Consider the following 26,227-nt stretch of genomic DNA (forward strand, 5'->3'; position numbering starts at 1 on the left):
TGTGAAAGATGTTTTATTTCACAATGAACTCAACTGCACTTTATATAATTGCATTTCCATATAGTCCTATGCCTTTCATTACTGCTTTAATTTTCTTTCTTTTTTTTCCCTATTAACTGCTTTGATGCTTTACTTCATTTTTCTCTGTACTAGTTGTATTCCTCCTGGAAATACCACTGTTTGTTTTTATACCTCTTCCTCTTCTACTAACTTTGATATGTGTACGTGTACTACACTAATGCTGTGTGTCAATTAATCCCATCTTCTGATATAATTTTGTGTGATACCTTTTACATCATTCTGCCCAGCATTCTTTTGAGCTTAAGTATTTACTAATGCATTCTATGGCATGGGCCTAATCCTTATTTGCTGACAATTAATGATTTACATCACTTTATTCATATTTTCCACCTTTCACCAGAAATATTTTGGGCATTAAAAGTACACTGGGGAAGCAGTGGCAAAACCAAAAGTGACTTTTAAAGTTTTGGGGTTTGATTTTTTTTGTGTGTGTGGTTTTTTAATGAAATCATTATTATAATTTTTATGTCTTAGGAGGTACTTTTGGGGCATAATTTTGTAAATTATGTAAAAAAAGTGTACAAAGGGTCTGAAAGATGAATGTTTTGGGATAACAAATGTAGAATTTGTGCAATATATATAGTATTAATCTTTTGGTCCCAAATGATTGCCCCGTTTTTTTACTTTGAGAGGGTATCAAGCATCAGTATCTCCAGGTGATGCTCAGAGCATGATTTCCTATGCTTTCAAATGGCTGGATTCTGATTGAGGCTTTTCCAAGCTCAAACGTTATGGTCTGCACTGAGTGGCCCTTTTACAGAGCTGCTGCTTTGCCTCCTGTGAACCAAGGGGAGATTTTCTTCAGGGGCACCTTATCTCAAAGAAGTAGACTGCCCTGCTTTACCAAATAAAATTCCCCTCTCATCCTTGTAAGGGAATCACTGAGAGTTTAAAGGAGCAGAGTTCTGTGCTGCAGTTTTGGTAGTAGAATGAGGGTATCACTATTAATTGGATTTCAATGCCCTTTCCCATAAAAATAATTCAACAGAATAATTAGCTGCACTTCTTTTTACAAGTTTCTGACTTTATTTCTTGCTTCCTTTTTCTCCTTTTCCTGTTCATGCTGGGGAAACTTTCTCTTGCTGTCTTACTCTGTCGTCTCCAAGGAAAATCCCACCCAAACGGTAAAGGTTTGAATGTATCTTGATAATATTGGTTTTTACTGTTTCTTAATGTTCCTGCAGTGAAACAAAGGAGACTATTTCAGTCAGGTTAGAGTAATTATAAAGCTGTGTTTGGCTCAGAGAACTGAATCTGGTCCAGAGCAGGGGCACAGGAAGGTTGTGGAGTCTCTTTCTCTGGAGACATCCAAAAGCTGCCTGGATGTGTTCCTGCTGTAGGTGACCCTGCTCTGACAGGGGGGTTGGACCAGATGACCCTTTGAGGTCCCTTCCAACCCCTAACTTTCTATGATTCTGTAGGGGTGCCTGTAGAGCTCAGTGCTGCACATCTGCATCCAAGCACAGATGCTGCTTTTAAATGCTGTGCTGGACAGACTAGAGAGCTGGGCCGATTCCAACGGGATGAGGTTCAACACAGCCAAGTGCCGGGTCCTGCACTTTGGCCACAACAACCCCATGCAGTGCTACAGGCTGGGGACAGAGTGGCTGGAGAGCAGCCAGGCAGAAAGGGACCTGGGAGTCTGCATCGACAAGAAACTGAACATGAGCCAGCAGTGTGCCCAGGTGGCCAAGAAGGCCAATGGCATCCTGGCCTGTATCAAAAACAGCGTGGCCAGCAGGTCCAGGGACATGATTCTTCCCCTGTACTCAGCACTGGTGAGGCCACACCTCGAGTACTGTGTCCAGTTCTGGGCCCCTCAGTTTAAGAAGGATGTAGAGGTCCTGGAACAGGTCCAAAGGAGGGCAACCAGGCTGGTGAAGGGACTCGAGCACAGGCCCTATGAGGAGAGGCTGAGGGAGCTGGGGCTGTTCAGCCTGAAGAAGAGGAGGCTCAGGGGAGACCTCATTGCTGTCTACAACTACCTGAAAGGAGGCTGTAGCGAGGTGGGAACTGGACTCTTTTCACAGACGACCTTCAACAAGACAAGAGGACACAGTCTTAAGTTGTGCCAGGGGAGGTTTAGGTTAGATATTAGAAAGAATTTCTTCACGGAGAGGGTGATTAGGCTATGGAATGGACTGCCTGGTGAGGTGGTAGATTCTCCATCCCTGGAGACATTTAAAAAAAGACTGGATGTGGCACTCAGTGCCATGGTCTAGCAACTGCTCCGGTGGGTCAGGGGTTGGACTAGATGATCTCTGAGGTCCCTTCCAACCCGGCTAATTCTATGATTCTATGATTCTATGAAAAGATGCAGTTCTGCTTGGGTCTTTGTAGCTACCTCAGCCCGGGCAGTCCCTGAATCTTTTTGCTCACCTCTTTTTGATGCAGCCCTCCACGGAAGCACATCGTGGACACCTATACAGAGTTTTACCACACCCCCACCCACAGTGATGCCAGCAAGAAGAGACTGATTGAAGACACTGAAGACTGGCACCCCCGGACCGGAACCACCCAGTCCCGCTCCTTCCGAATTCTTGCCCAAATCACCGGCACCGATCACAGTGAGTAGCTTGGTATAAATGAAATAAAAGGAAGGGCCTTGGACAAATAGGTGTTTTTAAATGCTGGGGGTAGTAAAAGGACTCAGCTACATCTCTGGGATTTTCCCTCTTGCATAGTAAATCCGGTAGGCAGAGTTTTGCTGAGCTCTTTAAAAGAAAAAAGTTCAAGAGGACCAGAATAGAAAAATATTTTTGTAAAACTCCTACAGTTCCTAAGTAGCTCGGAACATTTACATTCCTGGGCATTATTCCTGGTTGAGTTGAGTATTAATACATTCTAGCTAAATTGTACAATTTCCATTTCTATTTCCAAAGACATGGACAGATATATATCTGTTCTTTCCCCTCTTCTGTCACCAAAATGGCAATATTCCTGTTCATACATAATCCCCCCCCAAAATTAAGGTGTTTTTAGGCATGTAGAAGATCTTTGACAGTCATACAAAGGTATGTGATCTGTAATGAATTAACCAATCAGCAGCAGAAATCCATAGTTCCACAGTTTATTCCTAGCACAAAATTCCATCTTCTGCTTATGCTGTGGTGTGATTGCATGCACTGTGGATTGGCACAGGTGATGAAGAGAAGGTCATGTCCCTCTGACAATTTTATGGTAAAATGTCAATTTTCTATTATCCTGCCATTTATAATAAGTGGCCTGAGATCTTTTATATTGTGTAAAAACAATTATAGATGCCATCAGGAGATGTAAGCTTAGTCACATTAAGACTGAGGTAGTTAATTGAGAAGTGATGATTTTATTCTTCTGCTTTGCACAGCTCGTGCTACAATAAAGGAGGCAGCTAGGAAATCAGACCACCCTCCCCAGAGGCTTATTTCATTGAAGTAGCTATCATTTATCTAGTCTAGAAACCAATTATAACATTTCCCTAAATAAGGATTATTGTCCAGGCAGGATAAACGTTCTGAACTTGTATAATTATGTGATTGCTTTATTGTCCTGCATTCCACCAGTCTATTAATGGATCACTGTGCATCTTTGAATTATCTCATTAAAACTTGTAAGAGCAGACTGAGACCTGATCAATTAATCCTGGTGAGAAATAATGTAAGAAAGTGACAGCAACTACATTTGCCAAACATAAAATCAGGGCTGGGAATTTACCTTATTCCACGTGCAGTCCTCTGGCACCTCGATGGGTCGCAGACTGGCTGCAGAAACATGGTTGGAGCATCATCTGAGGCAAACACACTGGATGCTTGTCCAAAAGAAATGCCTTCAAGCTTCCATCTAGCTTCCATTCATCTGCCCTTTGTCAACTCAACATTCTCCATGCCAGTGTAGAGGGTGGGCTCAGGGAAAGAGCAGGGACCAGCAGAGCTGTCTTTCAGCAACCGTGCTGACAGAGGAGCCCTTCGAAGAGCCCTTCAGTGCCCTTTATGGACATACCTCATTTCCACAGGGGCATATTTAGAACTGCAGAATCCTCTCAAGCCTTCTTGTCATTTCCTGCAGTGGTGAATGCATTAGTACAGAGGAGAATCTCATGGTAAAATGGTAAAATGTCTTTAGTGCCAGAGAAAATAATTTTTTTCTTTTTTTCTTGCAGCGAAAGCATCAGAAAGTGAAGCTCCGAAGAAGACTAAGTGAGTTGATGTTTAATGTTTTTCTTTTACTTTAATACTTTGCATGTCTCAGTTCTTAACTGATGAGTTTTGGTGTGTTTGTGTGATGTATGGCTGTTTTAAAAATGTTGCTACTTCAGCACGTAAAAATCCAGATCTTTTTCTGCATAAATGTGTCGATGCATTCCAGTCCTAACTTTTGCACAGAGGTTTGGGATTTTCCCTAAACTTGGACTGATTTGCTTTTGTGTAGGAGGTCAGCTTGTGGATGTGTTTCCCTTTACCTGCATTTACCCAGGTGTTTTTGATTTGTGAGTGTGAATCAGATTGCAGGGCAGAGCTGGGAAGTATTCCTGTTCTGGACTGCAAACGAGGGTCAGCTGTCTCCTTGCTTTGGGATAAGCTTTGTTCAAAATGAGGACCAACCAGAGGCTAAACCCAATAGTTTTTGTACTATGTGGGAGTTTTTTTATTTGCCTAACACTGGATCCAAATTTTTGACAAGAGAGGAAGGCAGTAATGCAGATAGGAATAGTGCATGGACAGTGCATGCTCGCTTGTGAAACTGCTGACCACAATCTATCTTTCTTTCTTTCTTTCTTATTTTTCTTCTATCACTTCTTTCCACAGGGAAAAGGTTCCCATCCACGTCCTTAGCCCCAAATATACAAAATTACGTGACTGGCACCATGAAGTCTCAGCACGTGTTCTTAATGTCCAGTGATTTTACCCAAGTTGCAAAAGCAAAATACAAACACTTTCTTCTTTTCTTCTTTTCCATCTGCTTTGAGAAAAAAAACAAAAAAAAGGCAAAAAAAAAGCATATTTCACTGGCCTTACTGCAAGAGAAATTCTAGCCTTTTCTATACTTTTCTAACACTTTCCTACTGATGTGTAAAAATTGATTTTGTGCTAATCTCTAGTTGACAAAAAACATTTATTTAAAACGGAACAACTTGGGTGACTGAATCTCCCAACGTGGGGAGGAGATGGCTGTTGCAATTCTTTTTTGCCTCCAAGGAGCCATTTACGTTGCTGAGTTTGAGTTACTGTAGGCTGCTAGAAAGCAGAAAGTTATGAACAAAAGAATAAAAAATTGTATTACTTTGATTTTTGGGACAAAGAAGACAAAGAGGGGACTGTATGCACTTATTTCAGACTGTTGTACTTAACAGGATAATTATCCTGGATTTCACTAGATTTTCAGCAGGTCAGTTTTAGAATGGTTGTAAATGTTTTACAAAGTAAAGCAAGAAGACAGACTGCTTTTAAGCAAATAAAACACAAAATGAAAAAAAAATAATAATCTGATGTTGTGAATCGGAGTGCAAGTTCATTATAATGGTTCTGCTGCTTAAGCTAGTAACATGTTTATATTGTGGAAAATGTAGAAAAAATTGAGCAGAATTTTGCTGTGGACCTGTAAGAGCTTCAGCACATCCTCTAACAAGAACAAGATAAGATGGCAGTATTTATTTATTGCAGAGTGAAGCTTCTAGGCTTTCTTGTGTTTATAAAAGCTTCATGGCCCTATGGTTCTCCTGTAAAATAATGTATTATAGTAGCTACACATTCATTAATTTATGCTTTCTGAAGCTTGAAGAGTATTTTAATAAAAGTTGCTTTTATCTTACCTCTGTCTCTTTTTCTTTTGAGTCCCTCTGACTCCTTGAACAGTCTTCTCATGCATGCAGCTGTACTTGCATTGCACCTTCACAGATCATAGTGAGAGAATTAAATCCCTCTTCTGTAGAAGAAAGAATCTGAATGGTACAAAAGTATCAGAGCTAGGGAGAGTTCCTGATCTTGTTAAAAATGGGGCATGTGTTTTGTATTCTCAAGATGGACACAGGATTTGCAGCAATCAGTAAAATGGGTGACCTGTTGAGGGGTTGTATTTTACCAAGGAAAACTTGCTCACAGCTTTTGCAACACTTACTGAATCAGAGAAGTTTCAGAGCTCAAAGGTGAATTTTGTAAAGCCCATATAAAAGCCTGATCTTTCATTATTGCTTAATGAGAACCATTGCAATTGGCAGAACACTCTTCTGATGGAACTGGTCCTGTAAAGAAGTGAATGTCCACTGCAAATGCTTCTACAGATGAAGGGGGCTGTTATTTTTATTTTTATTTTGTTCAACAACTTTGAAACTAAAAAGGAATAGACCTTTGAAAGTAATTTAAGCTTGAGTTTCTTTTTCAGATGGATTATACTGTCATACAGTTTAGCAGTAGCTTATGGTATTTGTCATTTTATCTTTAGGAAAAGCCAAACAGAAAATGGAGACTTCAGGTAACAGCCAAGTTATCCATCACTAACAGTCACTTATGTGGATGCCTAACAATGCACAGCATAAAGTACAAGTAGAGTGGCACTGGGAATGATGGACCAGGGCATATCACATCTTGCACACTTTTTGGGTTAACTTCCTATGGACAGTAGGGGAAAATATTGACTAATAATTTCACTTAAGACTGTTAAGGTGAGAAAAGCCAGTCAGTAATTTCCCCCTGCATTTCCATTGCATAACTCAGTAGTGAGTGTTCTATTACTAAACTCAAGTGTGTTACTGAGTGCACAATATAATAATTCTACATAATAAAGAAATCAAAGTAGAAATAGGAAGTAGGGAATTAAAATGTTTTTGCTGGATTTTTATGGGTAGAAAGGAAGATGGGAGTTTCAGAGGACGTAAGAGCAATGAAAACCAGGAGAGTTTATAACTTGGAAACACTTTAAAGTTGTCTTTGTAAGGGCAGAATGGCTTAACCTTCAAGTATTTCTGTTTTGAAACTTTCCCTAGGTAATAAAAATATCTTCATGTCATTATTTCACTTACCATTATGTTTCTCTGTCTTACCAGCTCTTAACCCTTTGAAGGACAAGTTGCTTTAGTAAGAAATGGACGTTAAAAGTATCTCTAATAATCCAAAGTATAGAAGCCTCTGTTTTTTCTAAAATTAAGCAGTCATAGGGTCTATCTATTGAGGATATGAGAATAGTTTGAGAAAGGCTGCCAAGATCCTTAGTTTTCTATAAATTCATATTAATAAATCACTAGTTCAAAAATTGTTTTGTATAAGTGTGAAATTAATTTCATTTCCTGTTTTAAGTGTCATCTCTTTGCCCAATATCCCCATTTTACACCACTTGTTGATAAAATTTGGAATTCATAACTGTTTCTGAAGCAATCTATGAACTGCTTTTCTATTTATGGATAGCATGCCCCAGCTCACGTCCAGTTCTCAGCATACATCTTACCTTTGAAAATATATCCTGAGTGGGTTTTCTATAAATAATTGAATAAGTTTTTAGTTAAGAAGCCACCCAGAAGGATGAATATGACAAGCAATTAAGTAGAAACTATTCTTCCACCAGTAATCTACATATGGATATCCCAGTTTAATAATATTCAACTTTTCAGGTAGGCATTGTCCATGACAAATGCCCAGGTGGATTTTTTATTATTGTTTGTCCCTAAACTGTAACCCACTAGGAATTTTTCTGGATAAAATAGATTTTTCTTTTGACCAGCTGGAAAAAGGGGGACACTGAAATGTGTAAATCACAGTACTTAAAGCACTTCTTTAAAGCTTAGAAAGGCAAAGTCTATCTGTTATGTTAAGCATATTTATGTGCTTTAGTAACTGATTAGTTCCAATTCTTCAGTACCCTATTTCCTATTTCCAGTACTCTTAGATGTTTTAACCACCTCCTGTTAAGCAGCCAGGTACAGGTTTTGTCTTGGTCTTTAGAGTCAGTTCATTGTCCTGAGTAAAGATGTGTTTGGATTTTCCAGTTTTATATTTCAGTTAATCCGTAGCCACTCAAAAATATTTGTCCTTTACTCTTGGTCAGTCCTGATACAACCTGTCATAAATAATGTTTTTGGTTTTGTTTCTTTTTTCCCCTCTGTGTTATAAATACTTGTAAAGCATAACTTCAGATCTACCTAATGGAGCAGGAGCCCACGATACCTGTATTAATCTGAATAAAAACTCTGTAGCTACCCAGATTTTGGAGATGCCACCTGTACCACAGTTTTCACCCACAACTTTACCAACTATGAGGTCTGCTCCATGGTTATTCCTGAGTCTGTTTAATAGTTATCAGCACCTCCCTACTTTATTAAAATAATTAATTCTGCATGCTAATATAAATAAAAACAAACACAAAGCAAACAAAATAACACCCAAACCAACAAAAGGCAGCAATGCCTACTTCTGTGGCTAATTTAATTACAAGTTGTGGTTGTAATTCCTCTCTACCTCCTACATTAACTTTTCTTTTTATGTGTTACAATGAGATGTTTGGTTGGTGCCTTTCTTCTAGTAGAAGGCTTTAAGACATTTTCTAGATTTATTTTTTTTTCCCCATCTCAACTCAAAATACAGTCTAACCTTCACCAAAAAAGTTGCAGCAGAAAGCATCTAAAGCTTCGGGAGTGATGCCCACAAACACTTGTGTTTTATCTGATATTTCCTAAAAATCTTGTCACATATTGTAATACTAAATACTTGTTTCTCCTTAGTAGCTGTGAAATGCTACTTAGGTTTCTGAGTTTCTAAACAGTAGGAGACTTTTCAACCTTGACTAAAAGCATGACACTTCCTGCAAGTCTGCCCCTATTTGAATTTTGCTGTAAACGCAGTGTTTATAGGTTTGGGATTTTTATTTTCTTTTCCCAAATTTACTAACACTTTCCTGCACAGTGTTTCCTCTTCAGCATACAGTTTCATTATGGATTACAAATATCTTTCTCTGTATATTTCTATTTGGTTTTTTTACTGTGAATGGAGTGAAAGTGGGGCTAGACCAGAACCTGAAGAAGCTATTTCGCTGGTAACAGAGTCCTCCCTTGGCAGCATCCCCTCACCCAGGCTTTCTGAACACATTGCCACAGCAGCTCCTGGGAGGTAAATCATTCAGAGAGGTTTTTAATTCAGTAAATTATCTATCTCTGTGTTGTTCTAGCCTAGATTTGTCTGTCTTAGGGGAGAGAGGATTGTCTGTCATTTGCTTAAACTTTATCAACCTGCTGTGATTAGAGATTTTCCTGGAAATGAGAGGAGGGGGAAGGAGAAGAAAAATAAAATAAAGCTGGGCAGATTGATGAGTGAGCTTGTGAATACCACTTAAAATAAGACAAAATACTTTGGTATTTAGGACACCAAATACTGGGTGTCAGTACTTTGTCAGTGAGTGTCCACCCTGTCACCTGAATGGAGGTTCAGCAGTCTCCACAACTCAAAAGTGTACTCAGATTTTTTTTCAACAAACAGGAAGGTCCATTTTAAAAAGCTTTTTTTAAAAAGTGGATTCTTTTGTTTGTAACACTGCTCTTGTATGATTCCATCAAAGGCAAGTAGATGATTATCTACTAAATATCCTGTAGTGGCCTTGGGTAGCTTTACCAGCACTTGCCAGATTGGTGGTACTTTCGAGGTTATCTCTGAGTGCTAAACATTTACAGTAATTTTGGGTGTAAGAGCCATTGACAGTAATTTGGAAGGTTATGATGCTATTACTGAAAGTAAATAACATTTTCTGATGGTTTGTATTTCATAGCATGGGATGTTTTTTTTAATTCCAGGTAGCTAGTGTTCATCACATGTGCAAAAGCACAAAGTTATGACATGAAACAAAGCTTCTTTAAAAATGAGAATTTGATGAATTGGCCCCTTTGCAGAGACTTGTCATGTAAAAAACATTCAAGAATATACTATTGCTGATACCTGTATGGGCTCTGCAACTAGAAATCTGATACTATTGTAATTAAAGCAATAGTCCCAATGAGCTGAGAAAGGTGAGGTGAAACCTCACAACAAAAAATCAAATCTGTTTCATTGCAACATCTTTTGAGGGCTTTTTTTTTGATGTCTGAGAGAAGAATGTACCTTTATAAGCTAACATGAGATTAGTGAGGAGTGGATGGTGGGAGATGACAGAGGTTTGCTTGGACAGCAGGCCAGTACCAGGTAACCTTTGGTTTGAGTCAGTACAGAAAAGAAGATGTGGTTGTGTTGGTTTCAGCATCATGTTCTCTTAAATCCCAGGAAGCAGGTATGTTGAGTAGTTATGAATCACCAAACATGAAAAATACACACAAAACGTGGATGGTAAAACTCATGATGTTGGGGGTTTTTAATGCAGAAAGCCCGGGATGAGAAAGCCAGGGGCAAAAGTACTACTTTAATAGTTGATTTTTCATGTCTGCCAATGAAACTCTACTATGATTACACCTACTGAGCTGCAGATACTACTACAACTACTCTGTTCTGCATACCAAGGAGTTTTTTCTAAATCCTAGTTCTGGATCTGTGTCCAGGGCAAGGAAATTTAAATCTACCCTCGATCAAGATCTATGGCTCTGAGATTGTTATTTGGCAAAATTAACCTAGGAAGAGAGCAGCTTTAAAATGGGCCATGGGAACTTGGAAAGAGCAGCTACATTTATGGTGGTTTGCTGTGAAACCTGGAATATTTATACAAATAGGTAAAAAAATAGATGATAAGTATTTTCTGCTCATGAAGGGCAGAAATCTGAGCAACTTCTGCAAGTCTGTAGAAGGAAGAATTAGCTTAGCATTGAGTGTAGAAAGGAAAACATAAATTATTTCATAAAGCTACAGCTAGACAGTCTCAATTCTCTCCTGAAATGAGAGGTCATCAGTGTAGCAACTATATTTGGTGTTTGTTTTGTTACTTAGTTATGTTGCTACTTTTATTACAGTCTTTTTAGTGGGAAATAAATCCAAATCTGATCCTAAAAGTCCCTTTTTATAAAATGGCAGCTATCAGAAATTTGTAGGAAGTAACTGGTCTGTGCCATATCAGACTTTGAGCATAGCAGAACTGGGATATCCAAAGGTCAGCAGACTTGCTTTTGCCACTAAAGCCCCAGATTTTAGTCAATGACTGGCATGGGTCTTTATTTTTTCAAATATTTTTTCTTTGCTGAAACTTTGTGATTTGTACCACCCACTCCTGAACCACCAAGGAGGAGAAAGAGCAATGTGTATGAAATGTGTGAAGGATCTGGATTTCATTACTGGATTAGAGTTATGTTTGGTTGTAAGGCAGACTCCATAACATAAAGTGTAATGCTTTTTTATTATAGCTTTAGTTCCTTATTGAAAGCTCAAACTAGAGTTGTGGCAATATAGCCAACTACTATAATTGTGTAATGCTACTCAATTTCATAGAATCATGGTATTTTCAGGGTTGGAAGGGACCTTTAAGATCACCCAGTTCCAACCCCCCTGCCATGGGCAGGGACACCTCCCACCAGATCAGGTTGCTCAGAGCCCTCTCCAGCCTGGCCTTAAAAACTTCCAGGGATGGATGGGGCTTCTCTGGATGCAGCCAAGGGTCCCATTGGCTTTCTGGGCTGCAAGTGTGCACTGCTGGCTCATGCTGAGCTTCTCATCCACCAGCACCCCCAGGTCCTTTTCCTCAGGGCTGCTCTCAGGCCAGTCCCTGCCCAGTTCTTTCTTTTCCATGTACAGCCAAGAACATTCTCTGCAGAAATTATAATCTCAGTTTTCTAGCTACTCTCCAAGCAAGTGAAAAATACACTGAGTATGTGCATATATATATATATATTTATATGTGTGTGTGTATATATATATATATATATGAATTAATAAGGTATGGATTCCACTTGCTCTGTTTTTGGAACATATACACAATGTGCTTTATTCCCCATCTCCTTGCCTTCTTCAAGACCCCTTTTATGCTTCATAAAGATGCAATATGAAGTCATGAAGAACTTGAGGTACATTCTCTGCATCCTGTGTTTTGCTGTGAATTGTTATAACTGCTGCTGTACTCTCCTCAACTCAGCCAAATCTCCTTTTTGTCAGGTTTGACATTCCTGCATCAGTTTTCCCAAACAACTTCCTTTGGATGTAGTCATCATGCAAAAGGGAATTTGCAAAGTCAGGAGTTGCAAATGAACATCAGGTTGGGAGAGGAGGAGGTCTTGGACTTAATGACCTCAAACTGTTGTATCTTTTACCAGCTGTTTGGTTTGGTTACAAGCAGAAGGAATTAAAATATGGGAGAGAAATACTGCTATCCTGTGGTGAATGCTACTTATCATCCTTTTTTTTATTTTTTATTTCAAAGAGCTTCTGTTAGAGAATCCTTTGGAAGCCTTATTCAAGTGTCCACCTCATGAACTTGCAGTTGTTCAGGTTTTAAATACCAGCAACCAAGTAGCTGCAGTGTCTAAAGAGTGATGTTATACTGGGCAGAATTTCTAATATTATTGGTTGTGCTCTTGTGCAAGTTTGTTTTAAATTTTTTGAGTAATTACTTTAAACTACTCATTTAGTTTGGTTTTGTGGTTAAACAAGGCTGGTTCTAATTTCACAAACTTCAGCTATAAAAATACCACAAAGAACTCATTTCAGCATGGCCTTAGTCCTAGGAAATGAGTATTTGGTTTCTAGGGAATAAAAATAAACCTCATCGTGTGCTACTTGCCTGTTCTTGAGAAAGATGCAAGAAGCTAAAAAGAGTTGTGAGTTTTGGTGTTTGTTTGGTGGTTTTAATCTAATAAGAGATTTCTTCTTCATATGTTGTCTCGTAATTACGTCTGAAATTACATGTGGAATTATCAACTAGGAAAATAACTCCAGATGCAGCAAACTTTTTGACAGCTGATAAATCCCCTCCTCTCCCTGCCACGGGTGCAGTGGCCACGCAGACCTCAGAGATGCCCGTGCTCACCACTGTCACTGTGAGGCCACCTTCTGCAGCTCCCCCTGTGCAAATGGCCCTCAAGCTGCCTCCTGTTCCTGCCAGGTACATCCAAGCCAGCTGGGTTAGAAAAATACTATTTTTCAGAAAATACAATTTAAGATGCATTTTTACCTGACTTTTTTTTTTATTTATGATGATGCTAGCAAGAGGGGAGCAGCTTACAGGAGGCTCCAAGCCCTCGATGCTGCTTTGGGAATTTGCATAGCAATCAGAAATAGCTGTCAGAGAGAAGTTAGAAAAATAATTAAAAAAATCAAAGTGGACCTTTAGATGGAGATGGAGAAACCAGTCATGGGTAGGAGATGCAGTTGGAAGGTGACTGATGTCAAAAGCTGGTGATGTGGGGTGAATATGCAGTGTCAAAGTGTGGAAGAAGGTTTTTTGGGAAAGGGACAGCACAGTGAACATAATGTATGATATATTTCATTCACCTGGCATTCAAAGTTTAGTCACCCTTGCTATAAAATGTGCATTTTTTAATTGTCCAGTAACCCAAAGTTTCTGGAGGAAAATGCAAGCACTAATTTCTGTACTGCCAGGACATCCAGATACTAAATCATTCCTTTCCTTTCCTTTCCTTTCCTTTCCTTTCCTTTCCTTTCCTTTCCTTTCCTTTCCTTTCCTTTCCTTTCCTTTCCTTTCCTTTCCTTTCCTTTCCTTTCCTTTCCTTTCCTTTCCTTTCCTTTCCTTTCCTTTCCTTTCCTTTCCTTTTTTCCTTTCTTTTCTTTTTTATATGTAAAGAGGACTTTAAAAATCTTTACATCAACTCTTGGGCTTTAGTTAGCATTGCTGGAAGTGTAGTAAGTATTTGATTAATGACTTTTCTTTTCTTGCTGCTTTTGGGCAGGCATGGTGCATCTCTGCATCCTTGTGAAACAAGGTCTTTAAGCTGTCAGTCTAAAACATCTGTAAGCCAGACAAGGTAAATCTTTCCAGCTATATCTACAGCAACTGCTAGGTGTAAGCAAGGATTTCAGACAAAATTTTTGCATTTAAACCTGAAAGTAACATAAAGTTATAGTTGTGTGCTTGGAGTGTTTTGCTCTGAAGTGATTTTTTTCTTAAATGCACAGCAATTCTGTGGATAATCTTGACATTTTAAAATAGAGTCTGGATTGTGGATTCACCATTTTAGAAACAATTTTGGAGCCAATATGGTTTTTTTCACTTTTTTCCTGCCCTGTTTGCATTCCTCCCAAACCAGTTAATAATTAGGGAAAATGAAAATAAAGGCAGTAGACCTACTGAAGTTATGTCACCAAATATTTCAGAGATTTCCACGTTTATTATTTATTATGAAAAAGAGAAGCAACTGAATGATCTTTAGGGCCTTTTCCTGTCAGCACCATGGAGACTTAGATGGATCCATGTGGAGTGTCCTGGAGTTCAGTGGGAATGATCCAAGGGTGCAAAATCTGAGATGGGAAATTTGAAGGCTGATAGATGCTTGTAGTGTAACGAGGCACCCAGGTGCCACTAATTACCAGGCAGTGGGCATGAGCTTGTGTCAAGCCCACCTGTGCCTGATTAGGGCGGGCCCCAACTGCGCATGAGCAGGACCAGGGGGCCAATAAAAGGTGAGTCCTGAGACAGAAGCTCATGCTCACTCCCTGGCAATTAGTGGCACCTGGTTGCCTTGTTACACTACAGATGCTGAATCCTGACTTGATGAGGGGAGAGTTTTATTTGTGGGTGAAATTAAAATTGCTTTTTTTTACATTAGTATTCAGCTATCTAATACATTACCTGATGCTTTTGTGAGCTGGAAACCTGCATTCATATAATTTGCAGTGGTTGGTACTGTCCTGTGTTTCTGTCAATCTTTCTCTGTTTTCTCCTCTGTTGGCTCAAAGCTTCTGTGCTAGTAAAGTACTGCTGGAAAATCCTTTGGGAAGTGTGCCCCAGTTTGGACCTGCTCCTCTTCCTGTTATCTCTCCATCCAAGCAGAGATCAAAAATCAAGAGCATGGCTGCTGCTGCAGTGTCTGCTGCCATTGCTGTCCGGGCCAGGTAGACATCAGCTTTAAAATTAACATTTTCTAGCTCAGTTTAAGACAGTTTAAACTTGTACAGGAATAATCAGTTCCTGGTGAGGTTGTGGAACCATCAGCTCTTCCCCAGTAGCATGGTGGGAAAGTCATGGAATGTGCCCAAGGTGCCCAAGCCATATTTTTAGCTTTGCTACAAACTCTGAAACTTAGTGAGTAATTCTACCTTTCTGATCCTCGTGATCCCTATTAAGGTTCAGTCAGAAAAATAGCTGTAAAAAATAATTGTTGCAGGGGTGACAAAGGATAATCTACATCTTTGAGTAACTTTTGGATGCTTGAAGGGAATAACTCTCTGCATTGCATCTAAATCTTTATTGTGTTGCTTTTTATAGAGGCTTCCCTAGACCAGTGGTCTCAAGTTTTTCAGTTGTGCACTTAGATCACTGAAAAAATGTTGAGCCTGTATGTCCAATATATGTATATTTAGGTACATCTAAATTATATTCATGTTCTAATATATTACATACATTAGAAACCATACACAAAACTAGAAATTAAAAAAGAATGAGGAAAATATAAAATAAACACTATTTTAAAATATTTCTCTTTTACTTTATTAATGATGAAAATAAAATTAATTTCTTCCCACACCCCAGTGGGTTGTCTTACCTGCTGTGCTATGTGATCTCCACTTATTTAGACATAATTTCTAAATCGTTTATTCTAGGTTCAATTTTTTCCTACTGCTACAGAATGTGCAGGCTTTTTGTAAAGGTTTTGGGGTTTTCTGTGGCTCTGGCCACCTTGAACTTTGTGTGTTTCGCTCATTTCTTTGCTGTCATCATTTTAAATGCTTGCTAGACTCTTCGATCCTAGTGCCTACCACTCCCTCCTGGATGCCCTCTTCATCACCCCTGTCACCAAGCCTCCTCTGCAGGAGGAGAAATTAGAAAAAAACCTAGAAATTAGACTTAGAAATTAGAAACTAGAAATTAGAAAAACTAGAAATTAAAAAAGAACGAGGAAGATATAAAATTAACACTATTTAAAAAATATTTCTATTTTACTTTACTAATGATGAAAATAAAATTAATTTCTTCCCACACCCCAGTGGGTTGTCTTACCTGCTGTGCTATGTGATCTCCACTTATTTAGACATAATTTCTAAATCGTTTATTCTAGGTTCAATTTTTTCCTACTGCTACAGAATGTACAGGCTTTTTGTAAAGGTTTTGGGGTTTTCTGTGGCTCTGGCCACCTTGAACTTTGTGTGTTTCGCTCATTTCTTTACTGTCATCATTTTAAATGCTTGCTAGACTCTTTGATCCTAGTGCCTACCACTCCCTCCTGGATGCCCTCTTCATCACCCCTGTCACCAAGCCTCCTCTGCAGGCCACCGGCCTCTCCAGGAAGCCCCCAAGTGCTCTGGAGTTGCCAAAAATCAAAAGGTACTGTCTGAGTTTGGCACCTGGTTGGCACCAACCACTCCCAAGAATCTGGCTGCTCCTTTCAAACCTCTGTGGCTGTTGTATGCACACTTTGGAAGCAGTTTTCCTGCCGTGGTTCTTGGCATGAGGTTTCCAACCCCAAGTCCTGGTGGTTTTCACCTCTTTGCAGAACTAATCTGCACTGCCTGGTCCTGCTGATGCTGTTTGTGCAAGTTCACCATACTAAGCAAAGGGTTCTTCACTTGCACCGGGTGGTCTTCTGATTGTCACAAACCTCCAAGCAAGGCTCCATCACTCTTAAGTAGCTGGCTGGAGAAGAAACAAGATTTTCTGGCTGGAAACCTCCATCCAGGTGAATTATTTGCAACAGCTGCTTGAGCAAGCAAGCGGCATGTTAGGCTGCAAGGGTGCTCTGGGAACAAAGAGCTGTTATTTTTCCAAGCTCACTTCTAGACTATAAAATCAAATAAGTGATGTGTGGTGCAGGAAATAACTATTTTAAGACTTATTTGCTGTCTAGGCTCTTTGTTCCAGCAGGGATTCTGTTCAGTGCCCAGGACTTTTTGTTCTCTTTTCCTGACCGCAGCTGTGTTAACACTGTGAAAACTGCTTTTATGTAAGGGACTTCAACCTCAAGGGCAGAAATCTATTTGGTTACTTTACAGGACAGTGTGTATTAAGTTGTCCTCAAGAAGAAATTATTTGTAAGCCTTTGTGTACTTATTTGCATTTTCAGAGGAGTAAAACACTTTTAAGAGATAAGGCCCGATTAAAAGTAGAGCTGGGTTCTCCTTGTGAAACATTTCTATGTAGTAAGTAAGTATTAGATCTTTCCTTCCTGTTTCATGGCTTCCGTGGTCACTGTAAAAGGCTAAGGTATTCCTAACTTTGGGGAAGGAAAATGGTAGTTATTAGGTGCCCATGGACAGACAATCTTAAGTAGTATCAGACTTGCTGATGTTGTAGTACGTCCACTTTAAAAGGAAAAAATTAATGCCAAATAATCTGCAATAGTCAAAGGCAATAGTCAAATAGTCAGTAGTCAATAGTCAAAGTGCAGTTCTGAAGAGTTTCCACGGTTCTACTCTTCGAGCTGGTAGAACTGGAAAGAACTGTGCCAAGGAGCCAGCAGGAATACAGGGAGACCACATAAGGTTGTCCCAAAAGACCTTATGGTGTTAGATATATCAGATCCTAGGTTGAAGAGCTTGAAATAAAGAGTATTAGGGTTTTTAAAATGTTCTTTCTAATCGTGTGAAAAACAAATTTTCTCTTAAACAATTGCAATAGCCAGGTTATCATGGTTCAGATTGATGTGTACAGGTGGTGACATAAGGCCATACAGGAATCCTGTTATTTTCAGGCTATTTGGGATCCCAAATAGGTTATGACCTAAAATTTGGAAAACCTGACATAGCAGTAGCATTTGTGTGAGAATATATGCATTCATTGTGGGTCTGAAGGATTTTTTTCCCCCTAAAATAAGTGGTATTGGTCTAAGTTATCATACATCATATCAGATAATGATTTATGTTTTCCTTATTATAATCCTGAGCTGCCAGCACTGGTACAGAGGAAGGTGTTGCCAGTAAATGAAGCTATAGAAAGGAAGTTTTGTGCTGCCTCATCCTAGTAAAAAAAGGAGCACAGCCATATTATATGGATCAAGAATAATATAGGAAAGATAGAGGGTGAAAAATTATGTTTCCAGCTTACTGTCAGTAAGTACATATTCTCCTTTAGAGTCAACAAAGATCAATCAAAACAAATAAATTGTCAGACCATAAACAAACCAAAAAAAAAGGTTTGAGAGACATGTATCAAATGACTATGAGAAAGTAGATATTATAATACTGCCCATCTAATGACATATTGCAATATGTCCATGAATGCATTGCTGAATTGCTACTTGAAGTAGCAACTTATTTCATCCCACAACACAATTATTAATAAGTAGAGCTGAAATACTATGTTCCATAACTAGAGATGAGTATGTGACATTGTATAGTAGGATAACTTCCTCCAAAAACAATTGGCTTAACCAAGAAAGCCAAGTAAATAAGCTGAAACATCTCTGGGGTTTATGTTATCTGCTTTATCTGCACTGGGTAGCTGCCAGAGAACTTGGCATTTTGCTGGCTTAATATCTGTTTTGAAATACCCTGAAGTGGTCCTGAACATGTACATGTTTTCTTCCCCTCCCAAACTCCTCAGAAATGAACTTTTCTTGTTATACAGCCATACAGTTTTCATTAAGCTTAGTGTGCCTCCTGATGGCAACAGTGATGGCCTTATGGGGCATTGGGGTTCTATACGATACCTATATGCAGCAAAGCAAGTGATGTATTCAAGACCTTGCATTTCCAAGGACTGGAGCTCTGCTAGAAAATGAGATCACATGGCAGAAAATCTATGGAACTTTGGGAGATGCTAAAAAGAATGGGTGTTGGCATGGCTTTTGTTTTATCTACCTGACACTACACCACGTACAGTTACTTTAAAAGAGAATAATCTGCTTTAAAAGAGAATAATCTGCTTTTTAAAGTTAAACACTGATGTTGACTCTGAGATAATTCTTATTCTTAAAGACGCTTGGAATTGTTTCTGTGAGAGCACTGCTTAGTGCTTAGGGTTACATTCACCCTCCCTATAAATATGTATATTTATTTATGTATATATGGAAATATTGCCACCCACACGACTTCCTCTGATCTTGCTTTTTATTATTTTATTTTGCATTTTCTTCTTTCTAATGCTGCTAGGTTTTAAAAACTTGACTGGTTTGCAGTAGAGGTGAGAACAAGGTCCACACTCAGGATTTCTTGTCTTGCTGTTTCTCTATTGCTACAGCAGAAAGCCCTTCCAAAAAGGTGTATGTATTTTTCCCATTCATGGGGTTTTATCATCGTTCTCATACCTGGCTTATTCTGGTCTGCTATATATATATCTTTAGCTAATGAGTATTTTGACAATGGACAAAATATAACATGTGATGTGTTTGACTTAACATAGCTTAAAACAAGAAATTGAGATCTGGAATTCAAGTTTTATCTCAGCTGTGCTAATACCTTGCTGTAAAGCTTAGGAGAAGTATCTTGTAGCAGTTTGTCCTGGTTTGGGCCAGAATAGAACCGATTTTCTTGTAATTTTACTTTCATCTATATCTCTTCAAGGTAGCTGCACTTGCTGAAAATTCATGGCATGTTTCTCAGTCAGTGTCTGCTTCTAGGACTGACTTAAAAGGCTGCACATCTCCAGAGTCCAGCACTTCTTTCCAAGTGAGACAAAGGTGGATTTAGCTTTCTCTCCATAAAGAACACTTCATTTGGGCTCCCAGGCAATGGTGTGGTTAGAGGCTTCACTTCAGGAAAAATAATGTGAGCAGTTCCCTGCAGCCCATTGTAGGTGGGCAATATTCCATTGGAAACACTTGCCAAGCTGCAGTACCAGCCTGCCTGTTAAGTTAACTCTGGTGCTGAGTTGAGTTTATTCACTCTAGGCTTGAAAAGACCACACAAAGATGCCCAAGACCTGTCAGAAGTTTTGCCCTGAGGCCAACACTGTCCCCTCTGTCACTGTCAGCTTCAAGCTTTTCCCTTGGGAAGCTTCTCTCTACAGCACATAAGCCACCAGAGGTGCTCAGAAGTCCCAGGGAATATTATATCTGGGTTTTACATTGGAGCTCGTTAGGATTCACCTTTCCAGTCTTTTTTTTTTTGTTTGTTTTCTAAATGAAAACCTAAGTGTCTTCAGTAATTTCTTGCTCCAGGAACTCTAATGCCATGTTGTTCAAAGGCTCAGCATTAAACCACAAAGATGGCAATAGTGGAGGTGGAAACTGGCATTAGAACAAGCTTTGTGCTTAGTGCCAGTGGAATTCCTTGCTTTCACCTACTCCAAGGCTGCACCTCAGCCATTTCTACATTTTTCTACATTTTTTCTACTTGAATGGTACTCTTCTGGCTTGCCTTGCATTCATTTTTGTTTGTTATGTACCCTGTTCTGTGTAAAGACAGCTGCTGGCTCAGCAGGATTTATTTATTTAGGACAGAAGATTTACATGATTTAGGATTTATGTATTCCAGACAAAGGCAGGAAAGAGGTGCTAGGCTTGCAAAGTGATTTGAAAAGTAATGGTGAGACTTTTGGATGGACTTTTTGTAGGACTAACAGTGTTTTGAGGAGTTCTTAACATTGTAACAGGGCTCTGACTTAGAGTGGATTTGATGGGTTATGTGTCAAATGTACTCAACACTACAGGAGATTTCTGTGACAGTGAAGTTGCAGACTTTTTTTTTAATAGAAGCTTGTCCTAAACTACCTTGTCTTCAAGTACTGAGCCTGCTACTTCAATGTCAGAGGATGCCTTCCTTTTTCATTCAGTGTGCTATGTGGTGTGTGTCTGCTGCCTCAAAATCTGTTGAAAAGGAGTCTAACATCTCCCTTAAATACCTCCATTTGCCCTGTACAAATCTCTTTAAATATCTTTAACATTTGAAAGTAGCAGAATGCAAGGTCTTACTTTATGCTTCCCTGGGCTTGTTCAGGAAGGGGATAGAAAATCCATGGAGAGTCAGCTCAGCACAGTTACTGCTGGTCAAAGCTGTTCCTCATTACACTGAGCAGTCAGATATATTCTCCAAACTAAATCCTTCTTTATTCCTTACCCAGGAAAATATTCTAAACATATTGATTTTTAACCCTGTAGATTCAGAGAGCAAAAAACGAAGTTATGAACCTTGCATTTTGCCCTCATGGTGTGTTCAAGAGCTTACATGTCACATGGCCAGAGGAATATTGTGTGTGTGTGTGTGTGTGTGTGTGTAGTACTCATAAAAGTAAAAATAGCTCAAATACTTTCACTTTATAAACTTGGCAGAATCTGTAAATCCGTGACTGAGTCTGGTGAAATGTGCACGATGCACATGTGCTGTAAATTTGGTTTTCTTCAACAGAGAAAAGAACAGAGGGCTTCTTGTGTTAACTGATGGGTTTCCAGTTGGCACAAAATGGTTTTGGTTTTGTTGGTTTTGGTTTTTTTGGTTGGGTTTTTTTTTTGGTTTTTTTTTTGGTTGGTTGGTTGGTTGGTTGGTTTTGGTTTTGGTTTTTTTTATATATATAATTGATTTGGCTGTGTTTTGCAATATTGTTTACTTACTGGCTTTGTCTTCCCCTTTATTTTGCATATCACCTTCCTCAGCAATTACTCCTCTACCCTGAAGATTCTTAATGAAAATACTTGTTTTCAGCTTCCCAAAGGCAAATATGCATTATACACATACTGGTACACTACATCATGGTTTTTTTGTTATGATAATTTTCTCATTCTTGAGGAGGCTCTGGAAATGAAAAATGAAAACATTTCTTGTTGCTAATGTAGCTCATAGGTACCTACACTCTGTAAATTGTTATTAAATGCAGTTTGCATCATGCACGTTTCTAAACAGTGAAGAGTTCTCTTAAACCTTAAAATATAAAAGCAATTGTAAACTGCTCTAAAGAGGCAAGATAAAATATTGTGCATGTTTAATGAATAAAGAAACTTAAAGCTCAAACTCAAACATTTGAGCAGTGTCCCTTAGAAGAAAATTGCATATAATTAGGTCACATTTGTATTGATGGGATTTTTATTAAGACCTGCAAGTATTTTCTGACTATATGAATATTTGCTGCTTCTCAACAACAACAAAAAAAAAGTATTGAAAAAGTCTAGAAGTGTACCAAGTTTACAGTAAGGATTCTGCTTTAACTTGTTATCGCACCACCACTTAGTTGTTTTAAGTGGAAATTGTGAAGGGATTTAGTTGTCTGTATTGACTTTCGGGGAGAAATTACTCCATTGTCCATTTCTTAAAAGGGACAACTTGAAAACACAGCATCCCCAGCATTGTCCTGGGGTGCTCAACCAAGCAGCAGTGATGAGAGATGCGTGGGTACCGCGTTGTGTTGCGGGGATGTCGTTCCGCATCTCCCTCGCACAAATGCTCTCCTAGCAAGCAGTGCAATGCATTTCATCTTTCCCTCCCTCGTTTCTGAGCAGTGATTCCCTGGAAGCCACCCAGCCTGCTGCTTTTACAGCCTCCTCGACAAGGAGCATGCCAGCCCGCCAAGAAAACGCCGACGTGAGAGCTGCTGCCTCCAGCACCGCCTCGGCTGCAGCCCTGAAGCCAACGGGACCCCCAGGTGCTGCCAAGCACACGGGCTGGCAGCCTGCAAACCAAACAGGTAACTCGGAGTGAGGCTTTTTCTTCTTCACTTCAAGACTTTTGGGTGAATAGACTTCACCTTGGGTGTATAAAACAGCAGCCTTCAAATGGCTGTTTGTGTGCTTTGAGTACAAGCCAGTTTGTTTAGCGGGGAGAAAGCAAACAGATTTAGCTGGTGTAGTGACCCACGAGTCCTTTGGAAGTAGCCTCAGATGTAGTAGGTTGCACAAGCAATCAGCTGTCTCTTACCTCTATTAAAAGCATATATACCCATCAAAGACACACCTCACACTTTCAACTTGACACTTCTCATGAGACTGTAAATTCAGCAGACTGGAGTCCATGCTATTTCAGGGCTGGGAATATCAACAGTTGTGTTTTCTAAGTGATCTTTTTTGAAGTGGATGTTAATTTTAAAAAACCCCAATAACCACGCTTATGTCTTTTTTTGTTTGGTTGGTTTTGTGTTCTTAACATATTTGATATTTGTAGATTTTATTTTAACACAGCACCAGAGTATTGCATAGGTTTGTGATAAAGAGATTGGTTCAAAAGTGGGGTCTTGAAAAGATAATTTACATAGCTACTGCCTCTGAATATAGTTTGGTGATTCTCACCCTTTTAAACCCCCCAACAACATATCTTATGTCTGCAAAGCATGCCATTTTCTGTATGAACACTCCTGTGTTATATCCATATCTATATTTAGACATGAAATATGTGTTACTGTTTACCTTTATTTTTGCAATATTACATGCAGTAGTTTGGACTACTGTTAATTTGTTTCTTAAAGTGTATCAGTCTTTGGTGCTGAACTGGAGTAATAATTTTAAGTGATCTGGGAGATGGTACAAATAAGTGAGCTTTAATAGCAAGTATTTCTTGTAAGAATGAGATGAATATTCTTCTCTTTCTGGCAGGATCTAAGATGCTAAATAACATTTTTAATTTTCTTTTGTTCTTCTGTTAAGAGTTTTCTCTCCTTAAAAGTATACCCAGTCCAGAAAAGCAAGGAAAGAGATCCTGGCATAAAAATGAAGATAAAGCATATCATGTTAATGCTGTATGTTTTAAAATGGCTTTGGTACATCTGGCTAAATTACTGTTGTGCCAGGTAACAAATACATGGATTTTGTTTTGCACATGCAGTTCTCTAGTAAGCCTCGAGGTGGCAACATACTGTCATATTTCCCTCTCAAATATCGAGTATATTCTTAAGGACGAAGTAAAGACTTAGTGAAATTTAGATCAATTTAATTCTAGAATTTATTTACTTCTTTAACTTAGCTATCATTAGACGTTTGGGTTTATTTTCCTTTTAAATGAGTTCTATTTTTGGAAGCATGTGCCCCTGTGGCAAATGTTTGTGGCAATATGGTAAGTCTGCATTTTTGTAATTGAGTGATTGTGTTCCATGTTTGATGTAACTCTTTCTGTCTCACCAAGTGATCAAGTTATTTCACTTGCACAAAAAACACCTCTCAGCTTGGGGCTTCTCTTGTATCACACTCCCATTTTCAGGGCGTTGGTTGGTGTTTCACAGCTAAATCCTGTATTGGTATTAACACAAGAGTAATGTTTGAAATATAGTGGTTTTTTTAATGATGGACACAGGTAGGAGAAATATTTGATTCCATATTTTTCTGAAAATCTATACCTATACTCTTAGATAACATGAAAATCTTTTTCCACATTAGAAGTACCATGGAGGTTGGTGAGGGGCAAAGCCACCCAGGTAATTTTTGTTTGCTATGTTCCAGAGTAGCTTACAAAAAAAATGATGAAATAGAGAAGCTGGTCATGAGGATGCCAGTTCTGTGCTGCCTTGCTGTAGCATCCTGAGCTATAGTGCTTAACTTCCAAAGAAGCAGCATCACCTCCTCCAAAAATATTAGCAGAGCCAGAAAAAAACCTGTAGGAGAAAAAGAAATTGAAAACTCAGTTTCCTAAAATGGGAAAGTGCTGGGTAAGAAGCTGAATAAGCAGGATAAAAGCCTGACTTGTCAAGTGCACCAAAAAACTGGCTGATCTTTGGCACATGAAATGCACAAGGAGTTGAAGGTGGGGTCAGGTAGGGTGTGTGGGATCAGGTAGGGTTTGCATAGAGTGCAAGGGTGGTGTCTGCTTGGACAGAGGTTTCCAAATGAGATATGTTTTGCTATCAGCCTCTCCTGTCTGTATTGTTAATTTTTTCAGGTGTTGCAATAAGTCAAATAGTGTCTGTTACTGTGTGGTAAGTGCACAGTCTAGAATTTATAGTCTTTATTTCTTTACTTCTGTTCGCCCACCAGAAGGAGTTACTTTTTAAAAGATTATATTAAATTTCTAAAAAGCTTGCCCACAATATCCTAGCTACATCACAATGAGTTAATTTAGATTTGATAGCCTATTACCCTGTGCTTATGGAGCATTGCTCACCCCCAAGGAACCCCAAAGCATTTTTCAGTCCTTGGTACCACACGTGTATGCACAGGGGTGGCTTTCACCCACCACTGCCTTGCAGTCACTTCTTGGGTGAAGCATAACAGCTGTGACACTCTGACCCTCCTCAGCATCTTGAAAGGATTTGAATAGCACCGTGGCAAATGGAAACTGCTGGGACAATTTAAGAAAGTGTAATTACCAAATAAATGCAGTTACACAAACTGGAGTTTGGCCAGGAGATGAACTGCTCATGTAGGAAACGCAGCAAAATCTGTGCTGGTCAGAAGTGGTTTGGGCTTCCAATCTCATGTTTTTCACACAAAATTGACTCCTCTTTCCTGGCACCTTCAGAACACTGTTGCTGGAGGGAGAGCTGCTGCCACAAGTGGGGACAGGAGAGGCCAGATGCCACGCACAGCGTTCCCAGCATGATGTCCTGGTTTGCCATGCAGGAGCTGGACCCAGGGAACATCCTGCCTGACTCAGAGGAGCCTGGTGGGATAGCAGGGGTGCTGTGGTGAGCTGGTACAGCTGGTGGCCAGAAAATCTGGTTTGCTGCTTGGAGAGAAGGGCTTCACTGCCACTGATGAACTTCATTCCTCCCGCATTTGGCAGCTGAGTACAAGGACAGGATGGGGAGGGTTTGCAATGGAAGTGTCCAAAGCTTACTTGTTAAGTGACCAGTTACCTGCACGTGCTGGTTTCCTTATTCCTAGGGTCTCTCTCAGCCTGACACCACTGGGATGGATATATGATCCCTTTTCAGTAGAGCTGCTCAGTAGTGTCAGCATATTCTGCAATACTGTCTGTTGCCTAATCCTGAGCCAGCACATGTGTTAAGCACATGCTCCTTTCAGCAGAGAGAACACACTTGGAAGCTGACTGTAAGCACAGAAAAATTGCTCCCCAGGCAACTTTGTTTGAAAAATTCTACTATTTCCTTGCAGTTGTTTTCATATGTTTGGTAGACTTACATTTACCATCTCTGGAGTTATCCTTAGTGTGCTGTCTTGTGCATTTTTTTTATTAATATTTCCTATTCCCTTGATAATATTAGGACTTTAAAAGCAGAAGAAAATACAAGTTCATTTCCAGGTCTGATTTGACATCCTGTTCTGCTTATACTGACAGTCTGGGTCTTTGTCTTCTTCTTT

At 39.3% G+C, this 26,227-nt stretch overlaps 1 protein-coding gene across 1 annotated transcript in view; it reads left to right on the top strand.

Moving 5' to 3' along the window:
• The window catches only part of PDLIM5 (PDZ and LIM domain 5), a 123,263-nt gene that overhangs the window by 76,179 nt on the left and 20,857 nt on the right, over positions 1-26,227 (top strand). Inside the window, exons 7-17 of the mRNA XM_030449502.1 lie at positions 1,188-1,205; positions 2,476-2,648; positions 4,220-4,256; positions 6,499-6,528; positions 8,172-8,306; positions 9,036-9,152; positions 12,868-13,047; positions 13,853-13,927; positions 14,859-15,014; positions 16,312-16,443; positions 22,484-22,668. Coding sequence (XP_030305362.1) covers positions 1,188-1,205; positions 2,476-2,648; positions 4,220-4,256; positions 6,499-6,528; positions 8,172-8,306; positions 9,036-9,152; positions 12,868-13,047; positions 13,853-13,927; positions 14,859-15,014; positions 16,312-16,443; positions 22,484-22,668 — 1,238 coding nt within the window. The remainder of the gene's footprint in view (positions 1-1,187; positions 1,206-2,475; positions 2,649-4,219; positions 4,257-6,498; positions 6,529-8,171; positions 8,307-9,035; positions 9,153-12,867; positions 13,048-13,852; positions 13,928-14,858; positions 15,015-16,311; positions 16,444-22,483; positions 22,669-26,227) is intronic.

Source organism: Calypte anna, chromosome 4A, assembly GCF_003957555.1.
Source record: "Calypte anna isolate BGI_N300 chromosome 4A, bCalAnn1_v1.p, whole genome shotgun sequence".
Lineage (NCBI taxonomy): Eukaryota > Metazoa > Chordata > Aves > Apodiformes > Trochilidae > Calypte > Calypte anna.